At 43.0% G+C, this 25,741-nt stretch overlaps 1 protein-coding gene across 1 annotated transcript; it reads right to left on the reverse strand.

The window, feature by feature from the left end:
* Positions 1–4,184: 4,184 nt before the first annotated feature.
* On the reverse strand, positions 4,185–24,961 carry Serinc3 (serine incorporator 3). Its single transcript, XM_042694813.1, has 10 exons — positions 24,823–24,961; positions 21,150–21,311; positions 17,928–18,115; positions 16,331–16,410; positions 15,218–15,355; positions 11,827–11,996; positions 10,894–10,984; positions 8,821–9,001; positions 5,848–6,072; positions 4,185–5,106 (listed from the first exon to the last, which is right to left on the reverse strand). Exons 1-10 carry the CDS (start codon positions 24,859–24,861, stop codon positions 4,968–4,970), a joined length of 1,413 nt encoding a protein of 470 aa, XP_042550747.1. The 5' UTR covers positions 24,862–24,961; the 3' UTR covers positions 4,185–4,967.
* Positions 24,962–25,741: the final 780 nt, after the last annotated feature.

Here is a 25,741-nt window from a genome sequence, read left to right on the forward strand (position 1 = left end):
CGACAAAAAAAAAGAAAAAGTCTGTTGGTTTGTTGAGTTCACTTTCTGCTCTTACTCTGATACCCTCATGACTCAGTTTCCTTACATACCACAGCACAGCTAGCTCTTCGTGGATGGCCTTTCCTGAGGAAGCTGTGAGACTTCAGCTCAGTTTCTTACTCTAGAAAACAGGTGCCAACAGTTCCAATGCTTTACCACACAGCTGGGCTATGGGGGTGAATGGCGGTGCCATCCTGTGTTGGAGCAGCAGCACTTTCTCCAGGCCTATGCCCCACAGGATGGGTTGGGCACTCCCAGTCGATGGCAGCAATGACATTGTGTTGCTACCTTTAATGCTGGTAAGTAGGGCTAGGATAGGGCTCAGTGGTTTTTAGTATATGCAAGGGCATAGGTTCAATTCCCAGTTACCCCTTCCCCTCCCCCATGAAGCAGAAAACAAGGGCCAGGAACTAGTGGCTTGCCTATAAACCTAGCTACTCAGGAAGCTGAAATGTGAGGATCATGGTTCAAAGCAGGAAAGTCCGGGAGACTCTTATCTCCAACCACTGAAAAGCTGGAATTGGAGCTGTGGCTCAAGTAATAGAGCATGAACATTGAGTGACAAAGCTCAGGGACAAACACTCAAGTGCTGAGTTCAAGTCCCAGGACCAGCACAAAAACAAAACATTAAGTTCCTTTAGAGCAGCACCTTGGAGAAAATGTTAACCAGATGCACCTGCTCTTACTTGACTGGCTTCAGGGTATTACTTTCTTTTGTAAGTGATGTATGGTTTTGGGAGCCAATTGACTCCCCACACATCCAAGCACTCTGCAACATACACAATGTCTCCTATATTCAGACCTTGAGACAATGAGATCTAATTGAGAAAAGAACTCAGAAATCAAGCCAAGTTTGTCTTATTCCATCTCTTCCTAGCCATGACCCAGAGCCAAGTTCTTAACTGTGTTAAGCCTCTGTTTGACCTGTAAAGTGGGGAGTAGGGTAATCATCATCTATTTACAGAGGTGGAAATAAAATCCAGTCCATGGATGGCACATGCAGGGAGATGTTTTATGTCATTTATCATTCTTCACCTGAGGATTCAGTCACCAGGACACCCCTAAGGGAACAGGAGGAAAGAGGTGAACAGCTCTCCTCCGCTCATGATTAAGCCCAACACCAACATCTACTACCAGCCTGCAGTATCACATGACCTGATTACGCACTCTAGCTTAATGTGTCAAGCAAGAACTTGCCGTGAACAAAAAGGCTATCCTTCTTTAAGTCAGACCCAAGTTATAATTTGGTCCAGAATATCAAAAGCAGTACTGAGAAATCACATCCATGACCACTGAAAGTTTAATTTCCCAACCAAATGCAGACAAGATCAATCTAGAATGTGGTGGTCTGTAATTCCAGTTCTTGGTGGGAGGGTAGCCTGGGTTATAGTGAGACCCTATTCTAAGCAGATCAAAACACCACCCTAGAAAGTAAATGCAACTCAAGCCTACCAGCTTTATCTCAGTTGTAACTAGGTCAAAGTGGCAGCCATTTCTGTTGCATTTGATGAATTTCTAGAACATGCCTCTTACCTCAAAGCCAGGACCCCAATATCTCAGCCCTAGGGAGACAGGAAGGCTTTTTCCTAATGACATACCAAATGACTTGTCTGGAATGAGATGACACTGTGAGATCAGATGACTCAAAATACTACCCTGCTTTCAAAAGTATGCTCCTGGGCTTACTCAAAACGCTGGCATTGTTTTTGTGTGTAATTCAGCACTCACCTGCATAACTCACTTGAGTCTTAAATGAATGACTGACTGGGTTTCCTATTAGTAAGAAGACTGAGCTCATTCTTGGGGTATGACAAAAAACCAAGCAGACATTGTCCCTAATTTTTTAAAGAAAATTTGCTATTTCAAATATCAAAGTCATGAAGGAAAAAAATGGAAAAGCTTTATTCGACTTTGTTACCCTTTTACAGTTTAGTATTGCTTTGATTTTTGAATTACATAAGGCAAAGGACAGGACACTAAAACGTTTTTGAAGTTCAGAAACTTTACAGCTCTTAATGTGGCTCCCCAGCTGTTAAGAATCTACTTTGTGGTGGTTACAAGAGCCACGCCCACCTACCCTTAGCAGCCTTCGCAACTTGATTTCCACACAGGAACCTGACATAAACGGCTGGTGTTAAGGACAGGGGTTCAACAGCTCATACAAAGCCCTGTTTCCCTAACCTCACCCCTTCCCCGACCAACACTGCCCCATGTTTGCTTAATCATCTACAAACACCTCAAGTGCAGCGTCCATCAGATTTTAAACATTTTCTTAAACTCTTGTTTAATCATATTGAGAGTAGCAGCTGTTGTTCAGAGTGCTTACAATGGGTTGCGCATTCTGCAAATTTTTTTTTAAGTCAGTTGTAGGGCTTGAACTCAGCACCTGGGTGCTGTCCCTGAGCCTCTTTATGCTCAAGGCTTGCACTCTACCACTTGAGCCACAAGACCACTTCCAGTTTTTGAGTGGTTAATTGGAGATGAGTCTCATGAGAACTCTTCTGCCTGGGCTGACTTCAAACTGCAAACCTCAGATCTCAGCCTCCTGAATAGCGAGTATTGCAGGCATGGGCCACCAGTACCTGGCTTTAGTCTTATTTAAACAATCTTAGGAACAATACTGAGGCTCAGAGAGGCAGCCATTGGTCTGTGAAGCATAGCATGTACTCAGTATATATCAGCTGATTGACCTGATAGCTAGAAGAGGTCAAAGCTAGGATGCCAACCCAAAAGGCCTGACAACCAGGCCCGTGAACCAGCCTTCAGGGACCACCTCCACCCTGTGATGAAACCTGCTCCCCACCTTCATAAATGGACATCACTTGCCCATATAACTAAACCAGATTCCTCAGTATCTATGTCCCCCTCATAGCTAATTCTAATTACCAAATGATTCTAGGCTCTCAGTTTCTTTCTATATCCTATTCTATGTCTAGATTTCAAGTCTCATATGGATTGACCATAATCATCTCTTCTATATGTTAGCCAAAGTGACTGATGACATCCTTGTTTAGGATACTCTGAATATGCTTTCTGCTGTCCTCAACATCAATCAGGTTCAAACTTAGGGTTTGGGGGTGGGGGAGGATACAAAGCTTCCACAACTCAACCTCCTTGTCCTTCCCTTTCCAGCTTTAAGGAACACTTTCCCTGAGCTTGCCCGTCAGAAGCGTCACCCACCTGTCCTGTGACTTGCTGGCTGACTCCTAATGACACTTCTAGGACATCCATAGTGACACCCTCTCCCCCAAGTACTTCACTTTTCAAGTAGCTCTAAAATGCCAAGATCGGGGCTGGGAAGGTGGCTCAGTGGCAGAGCGCTTGCCTTGTATGCATGAGGCCCTGGGTTCGATTCCTCAGCACCACATAAACAAAAAGAAAAAAGCTGGAAGTGGTGCTGTGGCTCAAGTGGTAGAGCGCTAGTCTTGAGCTGAAGAGCTGAGGGACAGTGCCCAGGCCCAGAGCTCCACGACTGGACCCAAAAAATAAATAAATAAAAATAAAATGCCAAGATCACAGCACTAATTCACCCAACTAATTTTTACTCCTTTTAAGACGAAGAGCAGGTGCGCCTGTCAGGTTTCAAGTTGCAACCCAGAACCTACACAGCCTGGTGTCAGGATAGACACCCATTAAATCTTTGCTGAGAAAAAATATTTCATTCTCTCTCTTGATATGCTGCCTTTTGGAAATATGGTTTTGTTTTGTTTTGAAGTGGTACTGGGGATTGAATTCAGGGTTTAGTGCTTGTCAGGCAAGTGCTCTTCCACTTGAGCCATACCCACCGCCTAGGAATGTTTTTTTTGACAGTGCATTAATTGTCTCTCACCTACAAAAGTCGGTGGTAAAAAGAATATTCAGGTGAGTTTCTGAATGAATTTAAGTCCTGGCTCACTAGTCAAGACTATACATTTTGAAAGAATAGGAACATCCTGAGTAAATGCTAGATAAACCTGTTACTCTCCAGAAACAACACACAGTTGCTGCTCAAATATTAATGAAGGAGACATAAGGATCTGGGTATGGTGATGCACACCACAGAACTAGCACACAAGATGTTCAAGGAGGATCCTGAGTCTCAGAGACCAGCCTGGACTACATAGCAAGACACTGTCTCAAAAAGAAGAAAAAAAAAAAGCTTAATATCTAGTTTAATCAAATACCTTTATAGTGCAAATATAATAAATTCACATGCATTTTACTTTTACATACTGGTAACAAGATCATAACAGAAACATTGCAATGTTTTCCCAAGTGAGTCTTTGCTTTAATCAAACCTACAAAGCATTTATTGAAACGAACATATCTGATAAAGCCATGGACTTGTATCAAGCAGCATCAATGCTATAGTATTAAAAAAGTAAAGAAGACTCAAGATGTGGAAGTAGTAGCCTTGTCAGCAACCCTTCTTCTGGGGAAGGACTACTTACATAATCCTCACCCCAAAACTAAGATACGCTACACCTCTGAAGAGCTTACACTAAATGGTAAAGACCTTTACAGAGGAAAATCTCATAGTAATGTATTACTTTTTTGCCTTTTAAGGAGAATGAAATAGAAATATATTAAAGATAGGCTCAAATATCCAACATTTTTATATCTTATACTTTAAATCAAAGCTGTATGAACCTACAGGTCTTTATAAAGAACTATCTTCACAGCACAGCTGTAGTGCTCTTTAAAACACAAAAATGTTCCCTTTGTGCTATATCCTTCCTTCCAAGTAAACAAAATATACATTGAAATAAAAAGTTCAGATTCTGCATCAAGCATTATTCACTCTTGCCTTTTGATATATAAATCTGGATATAATCAAATTTGCAAAGGCATTCACTTAATAGTTTAGTTAAAGGAAACTAAAAAGGGATATGAGTTTTCAGCAAAGGAGACCTTTATGAACTTCAGCAGAGTCCTTGGCATTGGAGAGTTTAGCTGAAGTCACGACCGGTAAGAACCAGTGGAGCCACGAGGGTCCAGACATAGAGGAGGAGGCAGGCCCAGCTGGACCCCATCTTGACCCACACAGCTGGCCACTCGCTGGTCATCCTCTGGAAGTTGGCATTAGGGCTTTAAAAAAAAAAGAGTTATGTGAAGATGTGAAGAGCCTGGTACTGACATCCTATAATCCCTTGGCCAAGGCTGAAAAACTCCCCCAGCCCCACTGCTTGGCACTAGTCTAGGAGAGTTTTGGTTGGGGCTTTAGAAGCTGTTATTTTTAGGTCTTGTGAGCTGTTTCCCTCCTCTCAAATGGTATTTTGTTTCTTGCCTGCATGAAAAAATCCCACTGTCCTTTGGGCAAGGTTATGATCATCCATTGATTCTAATTACTGGCAAAGACTAGACTGAAATGACCTGCCTTCCTGAAACTTTCTTTCCCAGGTACACTACTGTGACCAAAACACTATGGTATGGACAGATCTGGCACTGAAAAATACTTCTGAACAAAGATGGGTTAGACTACATGATGTCATGATTCTCTTAAATAACTCAAGTCTGGAAGAGCTACCAATAATTTGCACTGCAAAGCATCCTAACTGGGTTTTCAATGCTAGAAAAAAAAGCTGCTAAAGTATTTCGAGCTGGCGGTGGAGACATATGCTAGAAATCTCTGCAATTCAGGAGACTTGAGGTAGGAGGAGTATGAGTTCAAAATGATGCCTGGATCATATGGTGAGATCCTATCTCAAAAAAAAATTCCAGGCAAGAACATTGGACTCAGCTTCATTATATAAGTAAGAGAAAGGGTCCTGGACTCAGCTTCATTATATGAGTAAGAGAAAGGGTCCTGCAGGGATTCGTTCCTCCCACCTGTACCAGTTGGTCATGGCCATCATGATGTACAAAGAAGCACAGCAGAGCATCAAGTGGAAAAAGGAGTAGTTGTACTGCACTCCGTCTTTCTCGTTGTCCACGGCCCGCCGTGGCTGTCCATCTTCTTCATCGCCGGCTCCATTGACCGTATCGCCCAGAATCACACTGTCGCTCCCTGAGAGGGTCAGCTTGTTCACTTGGCTGTTGCTGGATGTACGGATGCTGGAAAATGACCCCAAAGAGGACATATTAGAAAAGAGCCTTTTAGATGAGTTTAGATTGAGTTTTCACTCCCTCTGACCCATGTGCATAAAGTTTATCTCTGTGAGATGCTCTGAACACCAAAGGCCTTTGACCTGCTGCTGGCTGTTATAAGACTATCAGTACTTACGTGAGCTACGACTACTTGATGACTGGATTCCCAAAGTATACTATGCCTGCAGTGTCTGGTTAGTGACTTGAAAAGTGCCTCTTCTATACTCGGAAATCACCCACTACCCTCTTCTCAGCTCATGCCACTTCTCTGATTCATTGCCATGTCTTCAGGAAAGCTTTCCCTGGCACTGGTCCTCTCCCGAAGGCTGGGTAGAAGCCTCCGCCCACTTCTCCCAGCTCCCTGGGGATCCTGCCTCAGCACTTGTCATTCCTGCCTTACTTGTTATGAAGGAAGTCCTTAACAATAGTCATAATGTCATCTCTGTACAAACAAACCTGAGTTCAACGACATGAATAAAGGACAAAAACTAGGGGCTGGGAAGGTGGCTCAGTGGTAGAGTGTTTGCCTTGCATGCATGAGGCCCTGGGTTCGATTCCTCAGCACCACAGAAGCAAAAAGAAAAAGCCGGAAGTGGCGCTGTGGCTCAAGTGGTAGAGCGCTAGCCTTGAGCTGAAGAGCTGAGCGACAGCGCCCAGGCCCAGAGTTCAGGCCCCACGACCGGACCCCCTCCCCAAAAAAAGGACAAAAACTACAATAATACAGGACTTTTTCATATTGATAAAACACACCATTTATTTTTTTACTTTTTTGGTCTGAGATTGGAACTTGAGCTCGGTACCTGATATTTTTTGCTCACTGGCTAGTAGTGCTCTAACCAACGAAGCCATGCCTCCATCCCTAAACATAGCAATTAAAAAATAGAGAAAAAAGAAAGAGAGCTAACATCACACTTAATGGTAAAAAACTATTTCTTGGGGCTGGGAAGGTGGCTCAGTGGTAAAAGCGCTTGCCTTGCATGCCAGAGGCCCTGGGTTCGATTCCTCAGCACCACATAAGCAAAAAGAAAAAAGCCGGAAGTGGCGCTGTGACTCAAGTGGTAGAGCGCTAGCCTTGAGCTGAAGAGCTGAGGGACAGCGCCCAGGCCCAGAGTTCAGGCCCCACAACCGGACCCAAAAAAAAAAAACCTATTTCTTCTAGAACAGGAATAAGACAAGGATCTCACAGTTGATTTTTCTGTCCAACTTCTGCCATAAGTTCTACTTTAAGCCTGTGTTGTACAACCTACCCACAGGCCTAACTACTGAGCTATACACCCATTATGAAAATGTTTTAAAATTTATTGTGGTAAAATTGATTATATAAACCTTGTAATTATACTAATAAAACTACTAAACCAGATTATTTTATTTTATTTTTGGGTCCGGTCGTGGGGCCTGAACTCTGGGCCTGGGCGCTGTCCTTCAGCTCTTCAGCTCAAGGCTAGCACTCTACCACTTGAGCCACAGCGCCACTTCCGGCTTTTTCTTTTTGCTTATGTGGTGCTGAGGAATTGAACCCAGGGCCTCATGTATGCAAGGCAAACGCTCTACCACTGAGCCACCTTCCCAGCCCCGTAAACTAGATATATTTTAGAAGGATAAATTTTATGATATCTGAATAAAAATTAAACATTAAATAAAAAATTAAAACCTCAGGTCAAAAAGCAGAACAAAGTCATAGGTAATTCAGAAACAATGAATATATGCCTGTATTCTAATAAAACTTTATTTACAAAGATAGCTAGACAGTCCAAGAGCTACAGTTTACCAAATCTTTTTTTTTTTTTTTGCCAGTCCTGGGGTCTGAACTCAGGGCCTATACTTCAGCCTCTTTGTGCTCAAGGCTAGCATTCTACTACTTGAGCCACAAGCGCCACTTCTGGCTTTTTCTGAGTAGTTTGTTGGACTTTCCTGCCTAGGCTAGCTTTGAACCATGATCCTCAGATCTAGCCTTCTGAGTAGCTAGGATTACAGGCATGATCCACTGGTGCCCAGCTTAGTTTTCCAATTCTTATTTATATATATATATACACACTTTTACAGAGTACTACTGTATCTATATACTACTACCAACAAAGGAAAAAGCCTGAAATACTATGTAATAAATGTACTTCACGGGAAAAATGGATTTTGGAGGGAAGGGCACCTTCATTTTCTACTTAATACATATTTTTTCTTATTTTACCAACTTACATAAAAGAATTTGTCCTTTCCTATTTCAATTATTTCATATTAAAGTAATCCTACAGTAATGCTACTGTACAAAAAAGTATCAGTGAAGTGGCTGGGTATAAGTAAGTTAAACCTGGAGTTTTGTTTGATTAACTATGGAACTTTTTGGGAGCAGTACTGGGGTTTGAACACAGGGGCTTCTGAGAGCCATGTTGGCGCTTTATTACCTGAACCACATTCCCAACCCTGTCTCAGTTTTCTTTCAATAGTTTATGCCCTGGTCAACCTGGATTTTAATCCTCCTACTTATACTTCTCTTCTAGCTGGAATGACAGGAGCATCCCCACCACAATCAGCTTTACTGATTGAGAAGGGAGGAGGGGGTCTCACAAACTTTTGGCCTGGTCTGGCCTCAAACTTCAATTCTCCCAATCTCTACCTTCTCCGTACCTTGGATTTCAGAGCACCTAAAACCCTAAAATGGCTAGTTCACTGTTATTAGTAATTTGTATGAGAATTGTACGATGTATTTTTTTCACTTACCTAGAATACACAAGGCAGCAAAAAAGGACTAACAGCCCACAAACACCATTTGCATCCATAAAGTGGCTATTTGTTGATGGGGGAGCAGTGGTGGGGGCTACAGTGGTTGAATTTACAGACTTTGGGGTTGGTGCAGCTATGTTTGTAATGATGCTCAGCAGGGCAGGGTTGCAGGAACGATCTAAAAACAAGATGTTTTCAATTATTTTCTTGCCATTCAGTCATGATGTGAAAGATGAGAATGCTACACATGAAAGAACTGAAAATTCAGGGCTGGGAAGTTGGCTTAGTGGTAGAGCGCTTGCCTTGCATGCATGAGGCCCTGGGTTCGATTCCTCAGCACCACATAAGCAAAAAGAAAAAAGCCAGAAGTGGCACTGTGGCTCAAGTGGTAGAGTGCTAGCCTTGAGCTGAAGAGCTGAGGGACAGCACCCAGGCCCAGAGTTCAGGCCCCACGACCGGACCCAAAAAAAAATAAAAGAAAAGAACTGAAAATTCAGCAATCAGTAATGAGATTGTGTTGCAAGTGGCAATTTAGTTCTAGGAAAAGAAAAGATAGTATTTGTCAAATTTCACATGGGTTCCTCAAGATTCATTGGTTGTGTACTTTAACAGACAAACCCTTTTAGTTCTTTGCCCAAGTTTTGCACACTTTTTAGTTTTAACATATTTTTAATTTTTTGTTGTTATTATAATAAAGGTGATGTATAGAGGGGTTACAGTTATGAAAATCAGGAAAAAAGTACATTTCTCTTTGGACAATGTCACCCCTTCTCTTGCTCTGTTTTCCCCTCCCATTCCTACCTATAAGTTGTATAGTTTATTTTCACAGTGTCCAGTGACAGTTTTAACACACTTTATATAATAATTAATTTATCATTGGGGTGGAGGGGTTCCTGCAAAAACCATTTTAACTTTAAAAGGAGTTAACAGGAGAAATAAGCCTCTAGGCCAGACAACTATGCGCCATGCCTGTAATCCTAGCTACTCAGGAAGCTGACATCAGAGGATCATGGTTCAAAACCAACAGGGTGCTGGTGGCTCATGCCTGTAATCCTAGCTATTTAGAAGGCTGAGATCTGAGGACTGTGGTTCAAAGCCAGCCCAAGCAGGATGTCCATGAGACTCTTACCTCCAATTAACCACCAGAAAACAGGAAGTGGTGCTGTGGCTCAAGCAGTAGAGTGCTAGCCTTGAGCTGAAGAGCTGAGGGACAACATTCAGGCACAGAGTTCAAGACCCATGACCAAAAAAAACCCAAAACAGCCAGTGCAGGAAATTCCATGAGACTATTACCACCACCTAACCACAAAAAAGCCAGAAGTATAGCTGTGGTTCAAGTGGAAGAATACTAGGCCTTGAGCATGAAAGCCTTTGTTCAAGCCCAGACCAGAGCCAGGAAAGAAAAAAAAGGAAAGAAATATCCTCTATCACCTTTATAATAATAACAATAAAAATTATTTCTAAATAAATTATATTGAAAGAAAATTTCCCCTTGTTGTTTCTGCTAGAGCTTGATCCAAAAGTAAACTTCACTTAAATCAATTCTAACAAAGGATCAAAACAATCCAAAGCTCAACTAGTCCAGGTAAAATAAGGCCCAGTCTTCTGAAGGACTGCAGAGCGTCAGCCTGCTAGTCTGAATAATTATGGATAGATGTGGGGAATAAAACATAAAAGGAGCCAGGTGTTGGTGGCTCACCCCTGTAATCCTAGCTACTCAGGAGGCTGAGATCTGAGGATGAAGGTTCAAAGCCAGCCCAGGCAAGAAAACCTGTAAGACTCTTATCTCTAATAAACCACCAGAAAACTGGAAGTGGGGCTTGTGGCTCAAGTGGTAGAGTGCTAGCCTTAAGCTGAAGAGCTCAGGGACAGCGCCCAGGCCCAGAGTTCAAGCCCCATGACCAACAACAACAACAACAACAAAAATATGTGAAAACCTATGGTAAACCACTGTAATTGATGTGTTTGACATTTTCTCCAGAAATGTCAATCTACATTTAGCTCTAGTTTTTGTACTCACCAAAGGAGTACTTTGCTACTTTCATCACTGAGTTATTGACAGTCCCTTACCAGGTTCATTGGTCATGGCTGACCATGTGAGGTAGATGGTGTAGAGAGTGATGATAGAAGACTGCAGGAGGCCAGAATGAGGCTGGTGTTCCTATGGAATCAAAAGGAAAACAAAACCATGTGTATTGTTCTAAAAGTTTTAGTCCATTGTGGGGCTTAGGCGCTGTCCCTAATCTCCAATTAACTACCAGAAAAGGAGAAGTAGAGCTGTGGCTCAACAGTGGTAGAGTGTTAGCCTTGAACAGAGAGCTCAGGGACAATGCCTGGGCCCTGAGTTCAAGTGCCCCCCCCCCCCCAAAAAAAAAGGAGCATGCATTTTGTTAATATTAAAATCAATTAGGGCAGGGAAGGTGGCTCAGTGGTAGAATGCTTTCCCCGCACACATGAGGCCCTGAGTTTGATTCCTCAGCACCACATAAGCAGACTGAGACAGCACCGAAGCCCAGAGTTCAGGCTCCACGACCGACCAAAAAAATAATAATAATTTAAAAAAAAATCAGGGCGGGGGTGTGTGGAGATGGGAAGGGATGGGAAAGGCAAACAAAGGAGGAGGCAACAATGTTTGATAAGAAATGTACTCATTACCTTGCTCATGTAATTGTAACCCCTCTGTATTTTCACAATAAAATAAATAATCAATTACTCTAATCTAATTGCCTTAAAAAATTGGCTAACAACTATTAAGAACCATTCCCAAGATTTAAATACTTTTAAAAGAACTACAGTTTCTCAACCTGTCTAGATTATTAATGACACAGAAAAAAAAAAACAAGTAAATTCTTAGTGGTTAAATAATTAAGAAAATGTTTTCATTATATAGAAAAATATTTAAGTGGGGAAAACTCAAATATAAATTCACTAAGTTACACAGGTTCTAAGTTTAGAATTAACTAAAAACCTTTCACACGAGGAAGAAGCAGAAAACCACCATACCTGAACTTTTGGGAGGATGGATACAACAGAAACCACAACACAGAGAATCAAGTTAATACTGATGAAGAATTTGTTTTCTGTGCAGCCATCTGGCTTGGTGTAGAATTTGTAGAGGAGCCCAACAGAGATGATTGCCAGGATATAAAACAAGCTTGTAACAGAGAGTAAAACTAGAAAAAGAGAGACCAGTAAGAATGACCACAATTATACTAAAGTTAATGAAGTCCAATTTTTCTTCTTTGCTATACAAGAGATACTGACTCACTATTATGGTAACTAATAATTGTAACAAGATTTAAAAGCCCCAAGATTAGTTTCATATTGTGTTAAACTGACTCATTGTTAAATACCAAAACCCACCAAGCAACTGAGTTCACTATCTAGATTATTTGATTTTATAGGTTGGATGATCAATCTTCAAATCATTAAGGTCTTCTACAGTTGTATGATTCTGATTTTGTTTTGAGGACATGGTTTTGGTAGATAGCTCATGCTGGCCTGGAACTCACTACATAACCCAAATTTATGGCCTAAACTTCTCATCTGCCAACCTCCAAAGAATTGGGATTTACTAACATGAACCATCGCATCACAGCTGGCCCAAAATGAGTTTTTAATTTTTTATTTAAATTAGAAGAATTATTTTTAAAAAGTGATAAAGTAAAATAAAATTTTTATTAGTCTGAAGAAAGGAATTTAGATTGTCAGCACCAAATGCATAGTACTAATACACGTAATTTTATGATTTCACTATTAATTTTTATACACAAATACACATATGTACATTAAAAAAGGACTAGAAGAAAACATATCTCGTGTGTGTGTGTGTGTGTGTGTGTGTGTGTGTGTGTGTGTGTGTGTGTGTGTGTGTGTGTGTGTGTGTGTGTGTGTGTGTGTGTGGTGGAGCTTGAACTCAAGGCCTGGGTGCTGTCCCTGAGCTCTTTTGCTCAAGGCTAGCAGTCTACCATTTTGAAACCCAGCTTCACTTCTGGTTTTTGAGCAATTTTTTGGAGCTAAAAGTCTCAAGGGGACTCTTCTGCTCAGGCTGGCTTTGAACCTTGATCCTCAGATCTCAGCCTCCTAAGTAGCTAGGATTAAAGGTATGATCCACTGGTACCCAGTCAGATTAATATCTTAACAGTGAGAAATTATTTGATAGCTGGATTATTGGAGAAAATGTTTTCTTTTTGGGTGGGAATTGAACTCAGGACCTTGTACGTGTTAAACATATATATATATATATATATATATATATATATATTCCATCACTCAGCTACATGATGGGCCCCAGAAATTTTGTTTCTCAAGTTCTTCACACAGAGCACCTATTATTTGTAAATGAAGAAATCTCATATTTATTCATTTGCCAGGCTAACCCAAACTTACTATGTAGTCTAGACTGGCCTCAAACTTAAGATCCTCCTTCCTTGGCCTCCCAAGTTCTAAGGTACACCATGTCTGACTTAGGCAGGTGTTCCTTCTAGGCCTCTCAACCATTATTTTTCAAATGGCTAGGCCAGATCACTGTTGCTAATAAGTAGATGGTTGAAGAGTTCTCTTCCCATCACCAAATTCCCATCATCAAATAGGCTATAAAGTCCAACTCCTAACTTATAAGAAGTATTTTTCTTTTATTTGGCAATACTGAGGTTTTGGGGGGGTTTTTTTGGTCATAGGGCTTGAACTCTGGGCCCAGGCACTGTTCTTGAGATTTTATGCTCAAGGCTAGCATTCTACCACTTGAGTCACAACTCCACTTCTATATATGAGTCTCAAGGACTTCCTGCCCAGTCTTGCATCGAAACATGATCCTTAGATGTCAGCCTCCTGCGTAGCTAGGATTACAGGCATGAGCCACCAGCACCTGGCTGAAACTAGAAATTTTTAAGTACCCTTTTCCCAACAGAAAACTTTTATAAGAGATATGGAGTCACACTTTGATTAAAACAAAGGGCTGTCACCCCTACTGGCCTGAAATATATAAAAAGCCATCCAGTTGAGTTTCCTACTCATGAAAACAGTATATCAAAACTACTAAATGTGTGACTACTAACAGGCCACAACATATAACTTCTGGTCTTCATCAAAAACAAGTATTTACATTACAAATACAAAAATAAATTAACTGAAGGAACCCAATGACTTAAAATTTATGTGCTTGAGCAAAAAAGCTCAGGCACAACGGCCAGGCTCTGATGGGTTCAAACCCCAGGAGGACCAGAAAAAAAAAGTTACTCCTTTCCAGCAATGTAAACAATTCACAATGGAGATTAGAGCTTTTGTAAAAGGTAGCTCCAGTGGTACAGGATGGTATACATCTGTTATCCCAGCTACCTGGGAGGCAAAAAAGCTGGGCATAGTGAGATCCTACAGCAAAATTAATCAGCATAAAGCCCAGCACCGGTGGCTCACACCTGTAATCCTAGCTATTCAGGAAACTGAGATCTGAGGATGAAGGTTCAAAGCCAGCCCAGGCAGGAAAGCCCGTGAGACTCTTATCTCCAATAAATCACCAGAAAACCGGAAGTGGTGCTGTGGCTCAAGTGGTAGAGTGCTTGCCTTGAGCTGAAGAGCTTAGGGCCAGTGCCCAGACCCAGAGTTCAAGCCCTGTAACTGACAAAAAAAAAGAGAGAGAGAGAGACTGGAGGGGTGGGAATAAAGCTTAGTGGTGGTAGAGTACTTGCCTAGAATGCATGAAGCCCTGGGTTTGATTCCTCAATACCACATAAACAGAAAAATCTGGAAGTGGTGCTGTGGCTCAAGTGTTAAGAGTACTAGCCTTGCCAGGCGCTGGTGGCTCACGCCTGTAATCCTAGCTACTCAGGAGGCTGAGATCTGAGGATCGCAGCTCAAAGCCAGCCTGGGCAGGAGAGACCGTGAGACTCCTATCTCCAATAAACCACCAGAAAACCGGAAGTGGAGCTGTAGCTCAAGTGGTAGAGCGCTCGCCTTGAGCTGAAGAGCTGAGGGACAGCGCCCAGGCCCAGAGTTCAAGCCCCACGACCGACAAAAAAAAAAAAAAAGGGTACTAGCCTTGAGCAAAGGAAGCTCAGGGACAGTGCCCAGGCCCTGAGTTCAAGTTCCAGGACTAGCAAAAAAAAAAAAAAGAGAGACTGGAGATGTGGCTCAAGCTTAACAAGTTTGAGGTCCTGAGCTCAAATCCCAGTACTACCAAAAAAAAAAATCAGCCAACCAATAACCAAAGCAAAAAGGACTAGAGATGTGGTTCAAGAGGGAGAGCACCTGCCTAGCAAGTGAAATGTCCTAAGTTCAAACCCAGCACTGCCAAAAGGAGGAGAGAGTACAGATCTATATTGAGGGTTCATATACTTAAATTACTGGAGATTTTCTTGTTAACCTATGGCTCTCAAATGTGAATTTAGATACTTACCAGCATACCACACCCTTGGGTTTCCTTCTTCCATGCGATTTACCCATGACTCATTCCAAGAGTGAGCCAAGTCAACCAAGAGCACCAGCTGGATGAAGATGAAGAAAGCAGCCCCCACCATGCCAACAATAAACCAGACTACAAACCAAGAACAAAGAGTTACTCTTAGCCATAGGAATAACATTTCAGAATATTACTAGTCAAGTAAGTGGGAGCCATAAAGCCATCCTGGCTCTAGCAGTACAACAGGGCATCATAATTCCAAAGTCAAAGTATCCTCTGAGAAGTGTTCTTTGGGGTTTCAGACCTTTCTAAGGGAAGTGTAGGGCCTGACATTCCAAATAAGTCTTTTCCTTCACTTGGGGGTGGGGGGAGAAAGAAGAGGGCGAATGATAAGGAAAATCCTCAGTCTGGGAATGTGGCTTAGTGGTAGAGTGCTTGCTTACCATGGAAGAAGCCCTGGGTTGGATTCCCCAGTGCCACATAAATAGACAAAGCGGTAGTGGCACTTTTGCTCAAGTGCTAGAGTGCTAGCCTTGAGCAAAAGAAGCTCAGGGACAGTGCCCAGGCCCTGAGTTCAAGCCCCAAGACTGGAAAAATAAAAAAATAAAAATGAAAAAAGAAGGAAAATCCTCAGCTGTCACTTGATGCCAGTTAAAGAAGCAAGTTAAAACAGGAATAATGGAGTATAAGAACCACATGCAGATGTGGTTTAAGTGTTAAGAACCCACCTAACAAGCACAAGGCCCTGAGTTTAAACCCCAGTAACGCCAAAATTTACAAGTCCTGGCACTCTCAAACTTTGATTTTGTTTTGCTAAGCGCAAAGATAAAGTATTAAAATACTAGCAGATTCATATAGGATTCCAGAAAAGCTAAGAAATGAGTGTAATGCTTCTTGTTTTAATCAACCGAAGTATTAGAATGAAGTCATATAGTTAGTAAAAGGCAAAAGATTTATACAATATGAAGAGAAACCAGAGCATTGAGGTCATATACTTAGATACCAACTAATTTAACGGTCAGTTCTACAAAATCCATTAATGAAATATAGCTCTAAGCGAAGCACCTACAGAGTTTATACATCTTATAAATGACCCCTCCAGAGCCATACCTGAGGTGAAAGGGCCCCCAGGGATGTAGAAAGATCCAACCATGATACCAACAATGGCAGCAATTTTGAAAAACCAAAACCTATTAAAATATAAAAATGCACTTGTGAAATGCTAATTTTCATCCTATACAAAGAAAAATGGCTGAACGCAAAGATGAAGTCAACAGCTTTTCCATCCTGTCTATAGACTTACTTCTTCATTTGACATGCAGTTATTTCATCCAATATTTCATACAAAGTATGATAGTCTCATAAAAAATATGCCATTCACATTATGAAAAAAAAGATGTAAACTCATATCTTCCTACTTTTAGGACTGAAAGGTAAGGATTTTTCTAGAATTATGAGGAGTTCTAACAGTGTTATCTACATACATTTAACTTATCAGACATGTGAGAGAAATCCATTTATAACATGTGACATAACAATCTTGCCTACAATCATGCTCATTACAGGCTTAAAGCCAGGACCAAATCTGACTTTCATTCCATCATCTGTAGTAACAGCCTTGAACAACTAAATAGAAAGTATCAGGCTTTAGAGTTGGCTGGATTCTGAGCTTCAATCTTCTTTGGTTGAGAAATCTTAAGCAACGTATTAAACCTTTCTGAAATTCAGTTACTTCATCTATAAAATTGGGATGAGAATAGACTGAAAATTTACAAAACTCCCTCAGTTTTCAAATAACAGATAAATGTAAAGAGGAACTGGCAATCAGGAGTGGGAAGCAACACAATCAATATACATAAATATTTTTTTCATGGTTTTATCTTTTTTTTTTGGGTCCGGTCGTGGGGCCTGAACTCTGGGCCTGGGTGCTGTCCCTCAGCTCTTCAGCTCAAGGCTAGCGCTCTACCACTTGAGCCATAGTGCCACTTCTGGCTTTTTTCTTTTTGCTTATGTGGTGCTGGGGAATTGAACCCAGGGCCTCAGGCATGCAAGGCAAGCATTCTACCAATGAGCCACCTTTCCAGCCCCTCATGGTTTTATCTTTTTTTGTAGGTTTAAAAAATATATCAAGCCAGGCACTAGTAGCTCACACGTAGCTATTCAGGAGGCTGAGATCTGAGGATCACAGCTTGAAGCCAGCCCAGGCAGAAAAGTCCCCATATCTCAAATTAACTGCTTAAAAACTGTGGAAGTGGTGCTATGGCTCAAGTGGTAGAGTACCAGCCTTGAGCACAAAGACGCTCAGGGACAGCACCCAGGCCCTGAATTCAAGCTCTACAACCAACAACATTTATTTTAAACAATAGAAGTGTTTGTGTGTGCAAGCACGTGCACATATTGCCTAGTACAGTATCTGTTGAAAAGGTGCTCAATGAAATTCTAGGTACCTTAAGCAAAGATATTAAAAAAAAAAAAAAAAAAAGCAAAACAGGACAAGGAGATTCTCCAGCCCATCTTTTCTGAATTATAGGACTCCAAATGAAAATTAACAGCAAACCAAGTTAATTTCACATGTACAATAGTTCAGAACTACATCTGGACCACTGACATATATATTCTACTATTTCCATACAAATGGCAACATGACCTGCTGAAAGACAGGAAGAGTCATACCATAAAAAAAGAGTTAATCATCAATCTTACATACCCATTGTGTATTGCTGCTCTTGGATCTTTGCTTGTTTTTACTTTTATCATGAGCAAAAAGAAGGCAAAGAAAAAGATGGCAAGGGCAAAGTTGATCCGATACACAGCTTTATAACCAACCAGCACATCACAATCTGATTTTGTATCCACCATTTTGATTTGGAATTCTCCATCACAGAATCCAGGAATCTGGAGGGGAGGGAATAATTTCATTAGACGGAAATAAAATTCAGAGATCTTATTGCACTGTAAAAGCTTAGATTTATAATACCAACCACTTTAGGAACCATTAGGTATGAATTTTCTCTCTGACTTCCAACTAATAATCTCATTGCCAAATAGTATAAATAATTTAGTCAAGAACTAAAAATGGAATGAGTGTGGTGGGCATACTTGTAATCTTGGCATTTGGGAAACTGAGGCAGGATGATTTTGAGTTCTAACCAGGGCTACATAGTAAGTTTAAAACCAGCTTTGACAACTTAGTAAAATATTATCTAAATAAATAGGGGGATAGGAGTGTAGCTCAGTGGTAGAATACACACACATAGCATGGGTGATGCACTAGGTTTAAACCTCAGTAGCAGCAGAAGAAAGTGCTTTCCTAAGCATTTATGCTAGTGAGGTTATCTCAATTTTCTTATTAGATTTTCTAGCTATAACAAACTTCTTCCAAAAGCACAGGGCTAGCCTAGCTGAAAGCTTAAACCTACAAGCAAAGAAAATATCAGTCATTTTTCCAGTCCTGGGGCTTGAGCTCAGAGCCTGGGCACTGTCCATAAGCTTCTTTTGTTCAAGGCTAGCACTCTACTTGTTAAGCCTTGCCAGAAAACCACACAGACATCCAGGCACAAAGAACAAAGAAAGATTTACTGCCAGCAAAGGGATTGGCAGGGCAAGGCAGCAAGGCCACTTGAGAAGCAGTCCCATCAGTGTCGGAGGTGATCTTTATAACCTGGAGGGGTTAGGAGGCAGGGACTTCATCATGGCAGGCTAGGATTTATGGCAGCTGCCCAAACAGCAGATAAGGGGCTGCAGCTTCCCAGACTGAAGGTCACTTTAAGGGGTCCTGTTACCTTATATGGTAGTAACTGCCCCAATGAAGTGCCATCTCAAGGTAAAGCAGGGAGAAGGCCGATTATTTACCGCCAGCACTAAATGGGCCTGATTCTCTATTTACTGCCTGCACCAAACAGGCCTATTGATGAACTCTTTGGGAAAGATGCCTGCAAGGTCCTAGGAAAGGAACATAAGCTATGAGAAAGGAGCCATTTGAACTAACACCACCACTTGAACCATAGAGCCAGTGCTACTTCCAGTTTTCTGATGGTTAAATGGAGGATAAGAGTTTCATTGGGCTGGGAAGATGGCTCAGCGGTAGAGTGCTTGCCTTGCATGCATGAGGCCCTGGGTTCGATTCCTCAGCACCACATAAGCAAAAAGAAAAAAAAAAAGAGTTTCATGGACTTTCCTGCCCAGGTTGGCTTTGAATGTGATCCTCAGATCTTAGCCTCCTGAAGAGTTAGGATTAGAGGCATGAACCACTGGTGCCCAGCTCCCTGAATCTTTTTATTTTTATTTATTTTTTTTGGGGGTCCGGTCGTGGGGCCTGAACTCTGGGCCTGGGCGCTGTCCCTCAGCTCTTCAGCTCAAGGCTAGTGCTCTACCACTTGAGCCACAGCGCCACTTCCGGCTTTTTTCTTTTTGCTTATGTGGTGCTGAGGAATTGAACCCAGGGCCTCGAGCATGCAAGGCAAGTGCTCTACCACTGCGCCACCTTCCCAGCCCCTTATTTTTATTTTTTTTATAATTTTTTATTGTGACTAAGTGATTACATAAATTTCACAGTATTGTGAGATAGTGGTACTTAGTAAAATCACAAACAGTTTAACCTTCATGAGGCAAAGTGTCATTATTGTGGTCTATGAGCTTTGACAATACAACTATTTCTTCCACATCGGGTGATATGTTCATTTCTTTCCTTTTGTTTAGTGTAATCTGTTCCCTCTTTCCCTCTAATTCTCTACCTCCCATGGCTGCCCAGTGCAGCTGATGGGCCTCTCTGTTGTGTTTTCCCAGGTTTCCCTCTGATTCTGTGTCCTCCTCTGCCAAAGTCATTTTTAATATCTGTTTTCTGTGGGTTGTTACACTGGAACCTGAAGATGCACATTCTGACTACCTTTATTTCCGGAGAAGGGCTAATCCCTGGTATTATAAATCTTAGCCACATACAAAAATAATTTAAGCCACTTGGGAGGTGGAAGAAAGAAAATTGTGAGTCTGGACTACACAGAAGACTCTCTCTCAAAACAAACAAACAAGCAAACAAAAAAGCCAGGAGCTGGTGGCTCACGCCTATAATCCTAGCTATGCCTATAATCCTAGCTAATCAGGAGGCTGAGATCTGAGGATCACGATTCAAAGCCAGCCCAGGCAGGAAAGTCCGTGAGACCCCTATCTCTAATAAACCACTAGAAAAAAAAACCGGAAGTGTGGCTGTGGCTCAAGTAGTAGAGCACTTGCTTGAGCTTAAGAGCACAGGGATAGTGCCCAAGCCCAAAGTTCAAACCCCACGATTGACAAAAAACAAACAAACAAAAAAAAACACTAGGGCTGGGAAGGTGGCTCAGTGGTACAGCACTTGCCTTGCATGCTTGAGGCCCTGGGTTCGATTCCTCAGCACCACATAAGCAAAAAGAAAAAACCCGAAGTGGCGCTATGGCTCAAGTGGTAGAGCACTAGCCTTGAGCTGAAGAGCTGACAGACAGCGCCCAGGCCCAGAGTTCAGACCCACGACTGGACCCCCCCCCCAAAAAAAAAAAAAACAACCCAGCCAGGCACTGTTCAGGCCTGTAATCCTAGCTACTTAGGAGGCTGGGATCTGAGGACTACAGTTTGAAGCCAGCCCAAGCAGAAAGGAAAGTCTGTGAGACTTTTATCTCTAATAAACTACTCAGAAAAAAGCCAGAAGTGGTGCTATGGCTCAGGTGGTAGAGCGCTGGACTTGAGCAAAAGCTCAGGGACAGCATCCAGATCTTAAGTTCAAGACCCAGGACCAGCAAGAAAAAAAAAAGAAAGAAAGAAAGAAAGAAAAGGAAACCGTAGTAACAATAATGCTGCAATTATAATGATCTTGATTAATTGTAATGGTAAGAATAATTATAACCATAATATTCCAAAATACATAAGTAATAAAAACCAGTGTGCTGTTATTTCTACTCACTCTTTTCAGTTCAGTTTCTATCTTTTCTGTCTGCATGATACAACATACGAGAGTGCCCAGAAAGAGAATAGCAGCATAGATGATCCGAGTCACAGTGGAATTCTTACTGATGGGACAGCAACCGCAGAGCAAGCATGATGCACCACTACAGAGGCATGGAACCTGTCATAGAACACCAGAGGTCATTTGAGATCTCCTTTATTGCAAAGACGATGCAGAGAAGATGAGACAAACCAAGGTTTGACAGTTTTATCTGCAATTATGTGGTTTCAAGGCAAGGGTTCCTTGCATATAGTAGAGTACTGTAATGCTAGCATTGAGGAGGCTGAGGCAGGAGGATCATGAGTTCAAGACCCCTGGGCTACATAGCTAGACTCTGTCTCAACTGACAGAAAACCATAGGCTCTGGAGTCAATATTATTTCCGCCACTTGAAAATAGAAACAACCCAAAGGACCATGGATTGGAAAGATAAAAGACAATGGGACATGTCCATATCATGCATTAGTCGGTAAAGGAATTTAGTACTGATATATGGCACAATGTGCATGAACTTCAAAAACACCACAGTGAGTGAAAGAGGCCAAACACAAAAACATCACTGTTGTTCCATTTACTTTAAGTATCCAGAATGGTTAAATCCAAAAACACAAAGACGGGCTGGGAAGGTGGCTCAGTGGTAAAGCCCTTGCCTTGCATGCTTGAGGCCCTGAGTTCGATTCCTCAGCACTCCTAAGCAAAAAAAAAAAGCCGGAAGTGGTGCTGTGGCTCAAGTGGTAGAGCGCTAGCCTTGAGCTGAAGAGCTGAGGGGCAGTGCCCAGGCTCAGAGTTCAGGCCCACGACTGGACCCAAAATAAAAAAAAACAAAAACAAAAACAAAAACACAAAGACTACTAGGGGCTGGGGGGGGGGGGGGAGAGAGGGAAATGCTGAGTGAGTGCTCAGTAGTGATTAAAAAATATAAAATGAAAATATAATAGGGGCATGAAATACATCGTGAGTAGGATCACAGAAAGAACTTTGGGCATTTGTTTTTTGTTTGTTTGTTTGTTTTGGGTCCGGTCATGAGGCCTGAACTCTGGGCCTGGGCACTGTCCCTTAGCTCTTCAGCTCAAGGCTAGCACTCTACCACTTGAGCCACAGCGTCACTTCCAGTTTTTTTCTTTTTGCTTATGTGGTGCTGAGGAATCGAACCCAGGGCCTCTGGCATGCAACGCATGCGCTCTACCACTGAGCCACCTTCCCAGCCCCAGGCATTTGTTTTTTGAAGGAATGACTCCCACCCTGTTTTCCCAGGTGCAGAGAGATACCAGGCAAGCCACCAAAGTGCAGACTGCCTAACCAAGCAGGGCAATCAGACCTGAGCCAGGCTGTAAACATTTCATTGTGGGACTAGCCTATAAGGCTAAGGCCAAGCTGTGAGGCCAGGAAAGGGTTAAGAGGTTGGAAGACTAAAACTGTATCCTGTGAAGGTCAAACTGTCTAGGCAAGACAGATGTAGAGCTGTTTGAACATTAAAAAAGCTTGGGACCTTGGGTAAGGGAATACTTACCCTATTCTCTGACCAAATGTGCAGTCACCCCCCCCCCCCCCATACTAAACTCATATAACCCGTCTCCTTGCTCAGACCCTATAAAAACCTTCATCCAACCCTGTACTGCTGACACAGTCTCCAAGCTGATGTGAAGGCTGTGTCCCTCGCTGATATATCTCATCTCATCTCATCAACAGTCCTCGCCTGTGGAAGTTCAGCCAGTTTCCTTCCTTTTTCCTCCATTTGTCTAACAGGTTTACAATACAAAAAGTCGTGGGGCGATGCAGACAGAGACCTACAAAGCCCAGGACCAAGCAATGTTGACAACTATCAGCATGCTGGGCACCAAGGGCTCATGCCTGTAATTCTAGCTACTCAGGATGGCAGTTCAAAGGCAGCACAGGCAGGAAGATCTTGGAGATTAGAGTCTCCAAGTAACTACCAAAAAGCTGGAAATGGCACTGGGGTAGAGCATTAGCCTTGGTATAAAAGCTCAGGGACAGTACCCAGGCCCTGAGTTCAAGCCCTAAGACACGTGTATACACACACATAAAAGAAACAAGTCCTAAAACCAGCACACACACAAAAAGAAATAGTGGTAGAATCCTTAGTTTATTACATCAATTAGGGAATTAATAATTAGATAATTTCAAGGAAACTTACAACTCTGAAACATGTTTATGAGAGAATTCAGCCTATTCTTCCCGAGATCCTAAAATTTCCTTTTAAAAATGCTTACTGTTTATTGACTGCATTCATTTATTTACCTTATCCTCACAAAGCTCCTGCAGGTAAGAATGTTAAGGTATATGCTTTCAGATAAATGTTGATGAATGTTAGGTTTGCTTAGCCAAGGTATCTCCATCTTGAGGCCCCAGGAATTTTGCTTAAGGTCACCCTGAAATAGAAAACTTCCCCTTTTCCTCTCACCCCCCACACCCCTCAAGTTAACGTAGCTAACACCCACCCGGACCACAAGTAATATCTCGCATCCTAGTTGACCACAGGTGACATTCCCAAGGGACCTCAGACTATATACATATCCTTAGTTACCGTCCCTCCCTCCCCCCCCCCCCCCCCAGCAACTGAACCTCACTTTCCCTTCTTTTTTTTTTTCTTTTTTTTTTTTTTGTCGGTTGTGGGGCTTGAACTCTGGGCCTGGGCGCTATCCCTCAGCTCTTCAGCTCAAGGCGAGCGTACTACCACTTGAGCCACAGTGCCACTTCCGGTTTTCTGGTGGTTTATTGGAGAGAGGAATCTCACGGTCTTTCCTGCCCGGGCTGGCTTTGAACCGCGATCCTCAGATCTCAGCCTCCTGAGTAGCTAGGATTACAGGCGTGAGCCACCAGCGCCCGGCTCACTTTCCCTTCTTCCTGCCCGGCACCCATGGACGGTTAACCCCCTTCCCGCTTGCCCCGTAAGCAGTTGTGGGGCTCCAGTTCTTTGCTGGAGACTACCCCTCCGCAGGCTTTTCTCCCCCCAACAAACCTGCGCTGGCGGGCAGTTTGCCTACTTTCTGAACCTCTTTGTATTCTAACAACGAGGTACTAAAATGTTCAGATTCTGTTTAAGTTCCGATTCTGCATAATAAGCCACCTTCCATCAGAGCAGCAGCGGGCCTATAGTAAACATGCAGATTCTGCCTCGTACTCGGTGGCTTTGGCAAGTCGCGAGCCAGAAATATGATTTTCAAGACACCCCAAATTAAATGACGCCACCATAAAGCAGGGCTTCAAAAGGAACCCGAGAGCCCCCCCCCGCCCGAGGCGCGCTCCACTTCTCACACGTCCTCCCGCCCAAACTGAGCCCAAAGTCCGGAAGGCGGGGGCGGGGCGATCGGAATTGTAAACAATGGCGCTGGGCCTCCCACATTCCTCCCCGGCAGTCGGCCGGCCACAGCCCCGCCGCAGGCTCCACAGCGGGGACGTCGCAGGCTGGACCACAGACACCCCCGGAAGGCCACGCACCTCGGGCCCACTCTCGCTTCCCTGGGGGCCTCAGAGGCCTAGCGGCTCCAGAGACCCCCGCACCCCGGGCCCATTCTCGGTCCCCACTGCCCGGGCCTCAGAGGCAGAGCTCCCCAACACCGTTCACCCCACAAATCGTAGATCCTAGGAGGACACAAGACTTCCAAACTCACCCAGCTGGCGAGAGAGAAGATGCCCAGCACGGCCCCCATGGTGCTGGTGGTGATGGAAGCGGCCGATCCTCAGGCTCGGACGGGGTGGTGAATACCGGCTGAGGCGTCGCCTCAGAAACCCCACGGTTTCTCAAGCCGGAAATAAGGCCTTCGCACGACGCGTCATTCCCGTCACTGCGTGGCCCCGCCCACCACCCTCCGACGCACAGCCCACCCCCAGAGGGCACCAGTCATTGGTTAGGTGGGAAGGCGGGGCCAAATATGGGGCGGGGTTAAACCGAAGGAAAGGCTGAGCGAAATGTAACTGGAGTTTTAACAGCTGTCAAGGTGTCATTTCTTCCCCAGTGTTAGTTTGAAAAGTCTCTGAAAACACATTAAAGCAGCACAACGGGGTGAATTGCACGGTAATTCTCAGTGTCTGGCCTGACAACTGAAGTTATCTGCAGACGATAACAGTTTAATCTTGGCTGTAGAGACTTGTTTATGGAGAGATGGAAGAGCCAAAATTCTCGTGAAGCCATTTACTTTTAACTTTTGTGTGTGTGTGTCAGTCCTGGGGCTTGAACTCAGGGCCTGGATGCTGTCCCTGAGCTCTTTTGCTGAAGGCTTTACCACTTTGAGCCACAGCTCTACTTCCGGGTTTCAGGTGGTTAATTGAAGACTAGAATCTCATGGGGGACTTTCTTCCACGCGCTGGCTTTGAACCTCGATCCTCAGATCGTAGATCCTCCTGCATAGCTAGGATTACAGGTGTGAGCCATGCTTGCCTAGTTTTAACTCTTGAAAGATGACCTAACTTTCATGTAACTAGAGGCTAAACGTTTTGCTGAACGTTATCACAAAGCACATCAGACCTCAACCATAAAGCTAGGGATGTTGTAACATCTGAAACATATAGATTTCCTCACTTTGCCAGCCT

This window comes from Dipodomys spectabilis, unplaced genomic scaffold (assembly GCF_019054845.1).
Source record: "Dipodomys spectabilis isolate Male_0828 unplaced genomic scaffold, ASM1905484v1 ptg000175l, whole genome shotgun sequence".
NCBI lineage: Eukaryota > Metazoa > Chordata > Mammalia > Rodentia > Heteromyidae > Dipodomys > Dipodomys spectabilis.

What these genes read in the sequence shown, in the direction of transcription:
- Serinc3 (XM_042694813.1), bottom strand. Translation starts at nt 24,861, where the DNA reads ATGGGGGCCGTGCTGGGCATCTTCTCTCTCGCCAGCTGG. An exon ending in AGAGCAGCAATACACAATGG is followed by an intron (nt 16,411 to 17,927) that starts GTATGTAAGATT and finishes ATATTTTAATAG; the next exon opens with GTTTTGGTTTTTCAAAATTG. An exon ending in AGCCATGACCAATGAACCTG is followed by an intron (nt 9,002 to 10,893) that starts GTAAGGGACTGT and finishes TCTTGTTTTTAG; the next exon opens with ATCGTTCCTGCAACCCTGCC.